Genomic DNA, 12,261 nt, shown 5'->3' with positions numbered 1-12,261 from the left:
TAACTGAAGCAGAAAAAACGGGACGTGAAATTCCATTTCTTTTCATCATATTAACTTCGTATTTCTACTCTTATATTTATGCGCCCGTATGCAAATATTTCCGTCGCCCCTGTCAGTCAGTCCGTCTGATATTAATGAAACTTGGTATGCATGTTTACATTGATGAGATTTCCGTCAAGTGCGAAATTGATAACAAATCGGATAAAGGGTTTTGGAGTAAATGCCCATGACTTAGTTAAAACGCGTCAAATTTGTAGGTACGATTGAGGGTACAGTTTTTAGCCGATCTTGATGACACTTGGTATATATGCATATATTTATGGTTATATTCGGATAAAAGATTTCAGAGTTATTACCGTTGAATAAGTAAAAACGCGTCAATTTGTCTTGTAAGCACAATAGATACTACAGTTTTCATCATTATTGTGCAATTTGGAATGCATGTATATATTGGCGCGATCTCGAAAATGGTAATAATCGGATTAATGGTTTTCTGTTACCTTTTCTGACCACTGGTATTCGGAGTATGTTACCTTGCCTGTTAAACTACCTTTTCTATTTCCAGCAATTGGAGCGAAACCAGTTTTAGTTTATTTAATGGTATGTTTGATCAAAATCATCAAAACAACAACAACAATCAAAATTTGAAACCAGAATTGTGATGTTGGTTATTGGTGTTGTCTATTTTGGAATAATAAATCTAGAAACTATTACCTATTGTTTAAACAATTCAATATTTCATGTCACCACGTTGTTAAAGTAGAAAAAAAATCATTTGTTTTTGTTTGTCCTATAAATGATGTGCAAAAATTTTTCTTATTCTTATGGACGAAGACATGAGCCCTTAGTATGATCTGTTTTTATTGTTTTAGCTGCTTACGTCGGTTCCTTAATTATTTGAATATTGATTCCCAGACCATAACGTGTTTCTAATTGGTGAAGTTTTTGATGCCATTACACCATTAGGACGCCTAAAAACACATTCAAGTAGAAAGTTTTAAACCGAAAATATGACATTGTTTGCATGTCTATGAAGACAATAGTCATTAAAAGGGTTTGAAAAAAGTTTTTATTTTAAATATTTGGTTAGAAATTGATCGCTTATAATTGCACTGTTAATATGTCCGTTAAGATGTGTTTACGTCATCGTCTTGTCAGTCGTTTTCGATATTGGACTGTACGGGAGCCATAACGTAAACCAGAATGGTGCAAATAAATGGATGTCATCGTCTAAAAATTTACTTTATCTGCTGAGAGAGCTCAATTTCAGCTCTTAGTGACGTATTTCATGAGAACAAGCTGTGGTGACAAAACACAAGATAAATGAAATATAAGAAAGGTACAAAAAGAAAGATATATATTATTATAATTATAATTATTAGATAAAGTGTAAATAAGAACTTAATAAACAAGTACTAACATCTGCAAATTTCGTTTTTATTTTTCAACACACCCGATCCCCCTTCTCATCTTTTCAGCTATGCAGTTAATGTCGTCTTAGGAATATAGATCAAAGTAAGAGGAATGAAAAGTATACCATAAAAAGACGAACAAAATTAGCGAACTTTCTCTTTTCAGAGGAATAACTTAAAGGCCATGTTCACCATTTTCTTGTGTCAATCGTACCTCGTCTTGGGACGGGCATTGTTCAGCTACGCTTAGTAGTACAATACTGCTTATCGTCGAACTTTTAGCCTTTTGAGATCTGTGCATCCATTATTATCCGTTCTTTTAAACTACATTGACGACTCGACTTTTTCAGGAGTCCGCCATAATGTAGAACGGTTATGGATTGGAGAGTCAACAATTATCAGTATACCATATTCCCGATTACAGACCCTATCAACAAGACGTATTTGTTCCCTTATTGCCAGACAGGGGATAAACAAACGAAAGAAAACAGGAAATAAAATTTCTAGTACAGTACAGTTTCAGTAATTCTGAAAGTTATTCACATTCAATGCCCATGCAAAACCCAAAAATGTTGAATCATCGCTTTTAAAACTTTGATGAACATCGCGGAAATTCGTTTTTTTATTTGGATTGGACCAAGGTAAATTCTAAGACCACAGTACGAAGCCAAAAACTCGCAAGAACATACATTTAGTCTACATTTAACTGAATACCACCACCAACAATATTCTTTAATAACTTACTTGGCATTCCATCAACTGAAATATAAATGTTAAAAGTTATTCAAACCAATACACAAATTCTTGTGTATGTCTCAAAAGCAGGACATAAACTCTTAGAATGCACATAAAATTAAAGTCCTCGAGCTTGGCCAATAAGAGTATATTTTCATTAGTCGACTAATCGGTGTCATAAACTATACAACAAACAAGAAATTACACGATCCATACTCATGGTCGCGGTAAATATGTTACAAACTTACCCGGGCAGTTAGACAGTACTCATAGTCCCGGAAGTACCAGTCTGTGCTGGTGAGACCCGTCTTGACCATCGCCTGGGGGGTCTCTCTGATATACTTTTTGTGTTCTGAAAGAGAAACGTCTACTTTAATTAAAGATGGGTTTCCTTACTTTTTAAAGTGTCAAATTAAGCAATCTATTTGACAAATTGGTGTTTTTAATGAATTATCATGTATTCTGAATCATATCATTATATTCTTATCGCATATGTTTCAACCAATCATAAATGCACATGTATGTACAGTCTGGATAAAGAAAAAAAGACTATTTGACCTTTCTTGTTCGGTCACTCATTGGAATTCTGCTGGTAATTCTCTTCTAATTTAGCTAATTATGAATTAATTATGGAGACAAAGGGGTATTTTAGAACACCTCTTCTTTCTTTTCATATAAGTATTAGCATTTTTATTTTCAAAGAAGAAAGGGAACCCATCTTTAAATGTTTCCATCTATTGAATCGTCGAAAACCGTCGTCATTTGACAGACGGAACTGCAGTTACAGGTCAAGCATAAAGAGCTATCAGGGGAATTTCTAAAGATAGCTTTCCAGGCAAGGTAATATACGCCCACTGGCAGCTTTGATTTTGAATAAAAATATTTAGCAGTACAATCACCAGTATGAAAAATTCAACCTTCAGTCATACACTTATTTTGAACTGTTTGGCGTCATACTGAATGTTTCGTCAAAATCCGTCAAGAATTCTGTCATCTAGATTGTTAACGAGATAATAGTTGATTGCGTTTTCAAGAACAAGGGCAATAACCCATACTAAATATATTTCGATTTTTCTGATTTTCTATAGGGTTTATCCTTGGGTGATTACATACACTCACACAAGGTTTCGTCAAAATCTCTCAAGAATGTTGCCTTCTCGAGTGTTTACGAGCTAAAATTTTAACGCGTTTTCAAGAACAAGGCATAACTCATACTAAATATTTTTAGATTTTTCTGATTTTCGATAGGGTTCATACATGGGTAATAACAAACACACACACCAAGTTTCGTAAAAACGAGTATTTCAAGAACAAGGGAAATAACTCATTCTAAATTTTTTTAGATTTTTCTTATTTTTAACAGGATTCATCCTTGAGTGATTACAATCATGCCAAGTTTCGTCAAAATCAGTAAAGAATTATGCCTTCAAGAGTGTTTACGATTTGGACGGACGAACATGGGTGACGACAATATATTTCCCCATTTCATGTGGGCGTATAAAAGTTACTAAAATGTAAGTCATTACCAAACTGCAATACATGGAATAAAATTGCAGTCAGACCCCACCCGGGAAAATTTTCTGGCCCCTGCTCGGCCCCCTTAACGAATGAAATTGAAATGGTGAAAATCGATTGTATCAGTGTCTCCGATTCACATAAAAGTTTAGAAAATCTCTTTGCAATCCTTTTGATAATGGTATGGACATAACACAGAATATATCAGGTGAATTTCATTATGTTGGTTGTAAATATTCTATAATATGCATTAAAACAGTAGCCTTTAGAGGTTTATTGTCAGTGATGTATACTCACTAAATTCTAGTATTGTGAGTTTCAATATCAGTATTTATAAATTATCAATAATGATAATCGTTTTTGTTTATTCCCAAGCCAACTATTAATCTAGCAATTAGCTTTTTGACGTTTTTTCTGCGATACATAATTGAACACATTATTTACGGTTTGTCGATAATGGCATGTGTTATACGGCATAAATGATAACCTTTTTACAAGATTGTTTTAATATTTGAATATTGTTTTATTGAGCACCGTATATGATGCTTTGAACAACTGTCTGTCAATAAGCATCAACATGGATGATCAAAATTCCTGAACAAATGGTAATGACATGTCGCATTGACATGACAATTAATGAAAACTTCTTCATATACCACCAAAAAAAAAACATATCAATTGACAAATAGTCCATTAGTCGTTTGGTCTTCACTATTTATTTATCATCCCTTTCCTGCCGTAAACATTCAAATAAAAAGTAAAAGTTGCATTTCCGATGGAAAGTCAACTGTTGAAAGTTTTGCCAGTGGCCACATCAAGAAAAGTTTTGTACCAGAAGCTAATCTATGAGATAAAGCAAATTAAGATTGTGAAGAAGGTATATCATTACAGTCAAGAAGAAAGCTAGCAAGGCAAAGTAATACACGCCCAGTGACAGCTGTCAGAAATGATAAAACAGTCTTAAGTGACCATAGTATGAATTTTCTCATATTGAAGAAATCTTATTAGTTTGAATTCAATCATATATATATATGCCAGTTATTTATGCTAAGTAATTCCAAAAATTTTTTTAAAATCAGTATCAATAACCCAAATACAACAAACAATTAAATCACACAGCTCTAATCAAGGGCAAAAAAAAAATTTGACGCCTTTTTCATAAGTCAAGGGCAATAACCGTTCATCGAAAAATCATCAAGTCCAAACTTATCTACGATCTCATCAATAATATAAGTGATCACACCAAATTTCATTAAAATCTGTTGAAAACTGTAGTCTTTATTGTGTTCACAAAGTTCCATCAGAATCAGTTGAAAATTGTGGCTTTTATTGTGCTCACGAACAAAGTTTGATGCGTTTTTACAAAGTTAAGGGCAATATCTCAAAAAACCGCTCATCGAAAATACGTCAAATATACAAACTTGACCCAGATCTTACTAAGTTTTATCAAAATCAGATGAAAACTGCAGTCTCTATAGTGCTCACAAGAAATGTTGAAGGACGGACCGATGGATCGACGGACAGATGCGACCACATATTCATGTGGATGTATAAAAATGATATCAGATGAAAATTGTATCAAAGGTGTGGCTTAACAATACATATAAAGTCATCGAACTGAGTACTAGTAAATCGACCGACCGCAAATATAATATACAGATGATTGAGCAAAAAAAGTAGAAGGTGTTATCAACACTGATAGAAGTCAAACCCTTTGTTTAAAAATAAACGTCACTAAGATATTGCTTTTTAAAGGGATTGTAAAGAGATTATCTAAAAGTTTTATGCGTATCGGGGATAGCCTCAATTTGCTCCATTCCATTTTCCAACCAGATGTCTGTGGTTAATTCCGCTAAAATTAAGTGTTTGGTGACGTCACTAATCGCAAAATATGTTTTATCACATAAGGACTTCCCGATTAGTGTCGTCATAAAACTTAGTTTTAGAGGAATTGCAGGAACCACAGATGGTTGAAAATTGGAATGGTGCAAATTGATGCAATCAGTGTCCCTGATACACACAACACTTCTAGAAAACCCCTTCACAATCCCTTTAAGCTTCACTTACCCAGTTAGTGCTACTGGAAGTCGACGTAATGGAACTCAAATCTGCCCTTTGTAATGACCTTCTTTCCCTCAGTCTCATCAGAGCCTGTCTGACCTATAAAACATGGTACCATATGTTAGATATGAGTTATATACAGTGGCGGTGTCAGCAGCCTTCCAAGACTGGGGGTACAAATAGGGGGCAGATTGAATCAATGGAAGGACAACTGCTGAGTCTGAATTCAAATTTTGGCTACTCTGTGGTGGTGTCATAGTCGCAAGCCTCTCATGGAGCGCCTTAGATGATTTTCTCAAGAAAATTGTAAAAAATGAATTGATTTTGTGCATTTTGACACACATTTTGGAGAAAAAGGGTAGAGATTTAGATTTGTTGAAAATAAAGTGGGGGTACAATTGGGATTCAAACCAGACCCTCTAGACGCACTGGCGCCGCCACTGGTTATATAAATAACAGATTAATATGACCAGGAAGCAAGTAATACAAAGTTAGTTCTAAAAAATTCCATTTTCAATTCAAAGTTATTCTATCCCATCTTCTCAATTTCTTTGACTGCAATAGTCACTATTCTTGTATCACTGAATGAAGCTATTTAGTTGGATTAATATATAGCAAATATAACCAATCAAAAATGCTGTAAACATTATGGCTTCGGATAAACATACTTTCTTGTCCATACCTCTGATTGGCTGTAGTCGCTGGCGTACAATCCAATCAAATCGCTTCATTTACAAACTTAGATCATACAAGGAAAGTGAATATTGCTGTCGAAGTTCGTAATGGTTTGACGTTGTGGAGATGATTCCACCCATAAGTTTGGTGTTTCGGAGCAGGACATATACAAATATTTTTGCTCAACTAGACATCATTTCATTTACTCTTATATCAGAAGACTGTTGGTATTACCTCGGAATTCAGAACAACATGGAACAGGAATATAAAGAATCCCTGAAAGAATAAGGAAATGGAACTATAACAGATAATGAGTTTGTCGATGGATATTTGTGAGAATTGGATCTCATAAAGTTATCGACAAAAATACGTGGAAATTCATTAAAAATGTGATTCCGCAAATCATATTTTGTGAAATACACGTCATGATGCATCTGGGAACAATCCTGAGATTTTATATAATGGTACAGACTCTAGCTTGTTAGTTGTTTGAAAGCGTAGGAATCTCGATGCCATCTGCTCAATCTTGGTCCAAATTTCAATTTATATTGTCAATGCAAAGATAACATAGGACGGGGCTAGGAGAAAAAATATTCGAAAACCTAAACTTTTCTTGAATTCTGTATAAATAAAGCTTTTTAATGTTATGGTTATTTTTCTGCTGACAGCAATATGATTTGCTTTTGACCAAACTTTTCGTTCAATTTCAGTCTATTTAAAATTATTTTGTTTTTTTGTTAGATCCTATTTTTAACATAGTCACTTCAGTTATGGTCTAACGACAACCCTCTCGAACGTTCGTCAAATTAACCGTTTGACCTTACTCTATGGCGTCTGCTTAAAAAAATCAGACTGTCGTTAAACTGAATGGCTAGATTATAAATACAAGCTGATAAATATTTGGTCTAATTTTAATTAGTTTAAATGTTTTAATATTTAATCTTATTATTAATGTTTAAATGTTACCTGCAATGAGTTTGAAACAGCAAACAGATATTGAAATATAATAAGATTTCTGTTCACTGATAACAAACCGAAAACCCAAGTCATTCCTAATATAGGTATAAGAAATAGGGCTCCTTTGACACCAGCCCTGAAAAAGACATACCTCATATATACATAAGATACAGACATAATTTTCACATAATTGTGACCACAAGTAGTTTTGGTCTCTGTAGCTATGAGCTATCTATGTTTTTTATTACCAGTTGGATACAAAATTATGTATGATGTGACCACGATCAACTTCTAGATAAAATATAAGAATTTATAAAGACCTATGTGTTCAGATAACTAAAATGGAAATTCGAAAATTGATGTGTTAACTTTACATTGAAAATATATATCTAATCATTAATCCTTTAGCGACATTTAGGGGTAGAGATCACATTAAATAACGGACACAATTTTATGGTATACTACTCCTTAGTTTTATTACACACTACGTTTCAACAATCTACATTGCATCTTCAGGTGAACTGTTCAGGTGCCCAAACGATACATACCTCACGTGATCAAACTGGCCTTGTTTCCCATGCTTAGCTGACGTCATCACAATTCTCGTAACACAAACCAATATCACAATATTTACCTGTACAAGGGAAAAATATCTATGATGTATTCCAAATATGGAAATTGGGAGTCAAAGGTTATTGATTTAATAATGGACCAACACAGATGGAAATAAGCCTCTTTCTTCCCCAGTTCCCAACCAAGCAATGCCCTGATCCAATCAGAAATGTCAAAACAGCGCATTTTAAGAGATGGTAGGTTCCTAGTTCTGTGGGCTATTTTCCAATCAACGTCCCTGCATGGCTCATGCATATAAGGTGAATTTTGGGTTCCGAAAAGAGCAAAAGTTGCCGTCTAAATCTTAAAAATATAAAACAAAAGTCCATTGCAATAAAAGAATGAGGTGAATGAGGACAGGTAGGGAATAATCTTATATGTACTGGCACCTGACACTTGAGAGTGAAACCACATGGAATAACAAAATTACAACTATGAAAGCTTTTGCTAAAAAGTCAAGCGCAACTGCGCAACTAACGTTGTGAAGACCTATTATAATAGAAATTTTCTCTAACCGTAATTATAGCAAGCGCTGGTCCAACAAATGCCCATATCGTATCTCTACTTATTGATAACCAGCATCTGAAAAGTATACAGACGAAGAAAAATGTAAAACCAAACAACAAAAGGTGTTGCAATAATATTGCGAGCATCTATGCATGGTACAACATTCCATACGGCATAGAATTCCAAAAACACGAATTTTAAGAGGAGAACATGCCAATCAAAAATTGCCTTTAAAAAACGTTAAAGCTATCATGCTCTAATAAAGCAAGATAAATATCTAAATAAAAAGATTATTACCCTGTTCGCCTTTAGATTCTATTTATCAATATGAGTCGCCATACTTGTTGAAGAAACATGCTAGTAATAGTCGATATGACCGAATATTGCCGGATAGATAAGATTACTTTTTCTTTGCGTAAAAAGCAAAATTAAAGCATGATGGCTTTAATTTAATGAACTGTTAAAGATCTTTATAATTCCGAGAATGTCTCTTCCATGTTTTTGATTTCAAATCAAGATAACTAACAACTACGTAAAGAAGACAACAGAAAATAGTCGTATTTATATGAAAAAGACTCGTTTATCAAAACATAAACTTGATAAAAACAATAAAATATACCAGTTAACTTACACTTTGTCTGTGCCATACCCATCCCAATCAGCAGCAGCTGATATTACTATCAACAATACTGGCATTCCTGAAATACCAATAATAACAACACGATATAATAAAACAATAGAGATGGCGAATCAGGGGCTAAAAAGGAACACAGGATGAATTCATTCAGGCTTTAATGACATAAGCATATACTGTTAAAAATATATAATGCCTTTGCAATATTTAATATTTTGTCACGTGAAAATTATCAAATTACAAGCATATTTAGAGAGATGTTAGGGAGGTCTTCTGGCTGAAGTACATTGGGAACACTGTCTTGGAAAATACTCAAAAAATGCTACGTTTGGTTCACCATCAACATTTATTGGAAATGCATTAAATAAGGAATAAGTTAATAATTTTCTCTCTCCAGAGTTTCACGCTGTTCTATGTTTCATAATTTAAAATATTCATCAACTAACCCCAGCCAAATACAGAATAATAAATCTTTCTATATAACTCCGATCCAAAGACTCTTACAACACGGTTGTATAGATGTAAACCTTCTACTAACATCCAGGCAAATACAGACATATAACAATAGTGTAGTACTAAAGCTATCATTGAACATGCTATCTACAACAAAAGATTTAATTTCGTCATGCATAAGACTTCTGAAATTTTGGTCCATGAATAAAAGTATCAAAACGTTTGTCAAAATTGTATGTCTACTTATAATTTGATTAGGCCCCTATATCAAAATTCGACTTGCCGCACGGAGACGTACTTTCACGAATTCGTCTCCGTGTTCGCAAATAACATTTAACAAAACACAAGACAAGTAAAAAATTATGCCTAACATATTTCTCTTAACCGCTTTGCATTTCAAGGGAAGCAACCTGTAAATGCTCAATGATTCCAAACTTATATTTTAATGTGAATGATAAATGGCATCATTTCGTTTTTAAAAGGACAAGTTGTAAAGTAATAGTTAAGAACATAATGGTAGTCTGATGTGATCTTACCTTATATTTGACTGCCTTGATTCCCGCAAGAAAAGTAATTTGAGCGCCGACGATTGCTAAACAAAGATTTCTGTGAACAAATGTCCTTTCACACCGCAATATTCTGCAAGAATAACAATATCACAGTTCGGTTATCAAAGCACTTAAAAAAAACTAGCTTCTTGTTTACAAGTAATAAAACTGAAATAGAATAAGCTCTAAAACTCATACCATATTACAAATCTTCAATAACAATCTGTTAGATAGTAGGCAATGAGAGCCGACTCTCGAAAGCATTGGCACAGGCATCAGAAATTTTCTTATATTGTGGATTCAAACCGTGAAATTGGAAGAACCCATTAAAAAACATCGGCCTAGGTCATGAAGCTAGAACATAATTATTTCGTGTAAGATAGCTCTACCCTAATTCACTGGTACTGAAACTGGCAGGGTTACTGTTAGGGTGATACGGGGAAATTAACCCACGGGCATAGGTCACGAAGTTAATTCATATATTTACAATTACAACAAATTTCACTTTTAAAATAGTGCTTAATACAGCAACTGTAGACCGAACGAGAAATAGGTCAGTTGTCTGAAGTTTGCATAGCTTGAAACTCCGAGTTACAACAAATTTGTTGAGGTTGTTTCGATATTTTTATAATTCATATATACACCCCTTTCCGCAATTTCTCAACAGCGTTCGAAACTTGACTTTACTATCGACTCTTTAATTTCAGTGTAACAAGAGCTAACTTACTCTATAAATGTAAAGACTGCTATTGTTATAAACTGTGTAATCAGAGATATACTACAACCAATGTAAGATATAGTACTTAATGTCAACTCTTCTTTCTTCGATACCTGAAATAAAGAAATCAAATTTCCAATAAAAGTCGTTATATAGATGAAAGTGCACCATTCATCGTGTCCAAACCATACCCCCATTCGTCATACTTGCTCAATAAGACAATGTCAAAACCCGTATTCGAGATACGATGACCATCAGATTCAAGTTTGTTTAAGGCAGAGCACAAACAATTGACGACAACTAAAATTTTTCTGTCAATGATCTAGTGAAATAAACCTAGCGATTGATCATATCCTTTCTGTTGCCGCTATGTCCAGCCCTTTTTTATTACAGAAAATATGAAACGAAACGTTTTCAATGAGATTTCGATAATATTTTTAAAAAATTTACCTGGAAATCTCTGACCTGCATGAGGATAGCAAAATTTGTAGTATGATTACAGAAACACGATATTTGTGTAATGCCTTCTTCTGTTACTTCGCAACCAAAATCAGACCATAATCTAATGTAGGCATAAAAAGAGTTAATTTGAAGTGAACCAAAAAAAGTCTCTACAGGATACGTATGTACCTAAACACAAGTTTTAGTTTCTATCAATGTGGATGAAAATGGCACTTTTAACGGTGGGTTCGTTTTGCCGCATTGCCCAACATGACGCATCGTGCCCAACTGCACAAAAACAACTTGTTAAACGAAACTAAAGGTTTCTGATAAAATCCGGAATGGCCATTTGTTTCACATGAAACGAAATATTTTAATCTGTTTTATTTATAATTATTCAAAATATTGCTCATAACTTGCAAGAGTTATGTCCCTCTACTGCGTGCCAATAACGTCACCCACGTGCTAGAAAAAATGGCAACTGAAATGTCTGAAAGTAAAAATCTTCTGAATAGTAAATCAGATTATCAAGCGAGGAGAAGTTTAGAATTCTCGTATTAGATGTGCCCTATAATTCGGCAGTGGCTCAACCCCTATTGGTTCCAGATAAGTCCCAGAATGTCCTGGTGGACAAGGTAGAAGCTAGGGTTGAATGGCTCCACACTACCGTCGGCAATTGGAGAAGAACCTGCGATTGTTGAGAAAAAATGACAGTTCAGACATAGGATGGATCCACAGGAAAATAAGTATTGCGGAATCTAAAACCGTGAGCGGTGAGGGTTTTATTATTGTCACCATAACAGCGAAAAGTATGCCTCTGTAAAAAGGCACAGTACGAAACTATAGTTTCGATTTTCCTAACAGGTCCAAATTATAAATAAAAAGAAAATCGATGCAGGACAACAGATTGAAATATAAAATAAAATAACAAATGGCCATTCCGGATTTTATCAGAAACCTTTAGTCTCGTTTTACAAGTCGTTTTACAAGTCG

At 34.1% G+C, this 12,261-nt stretch overlaps 1 protein-coding gene across 1 annotated transcript; it reads right to left on the bottom strand.

Moving 5' to 3' along the window:
* Window positions 1-7,346: 7,346 nt before the first annotated feature.
* On the bottom strand, window positions 7,347-11,370 carry LOTGIDRAFT_122649 (hypothetical protein; the record flags this gene model as incomplete). Its single annotated transcript, XM_009060242.1, has 7 exons — window positions 7,347-7,568; window positions 8,483-8,549; window positions 9,106-9,172; window positions 9,555-9,708; window positions 10,098-10,200; window positions 10,837-10,940; window positions 11,278-11,370. Coding segments are annotated over 7 exons (810 nt in total), but the record flags the coding sequence as incomplete, so codon positions are not given.
* Window positions 11,371-12,261: the final 891 nt, after the last annotated feature.

Source organism: Lottia gigantea (genome assembly GCF_000327385.1).
Source record: "Lottia gigantea unplaced genomic scaffold LOTGIsca_41, whole genome shotgun sequence".
Lineage (NCBI taxonomy): Eukaryota > Metazoa > Mollusca > Gastropoda > Lottiidae > Lottia > Lottia gigantea.
Note: the sequence above shows the minus strand (reverse complement) of the source record. Positions and strands in the feature narration are given on the sequence as shown.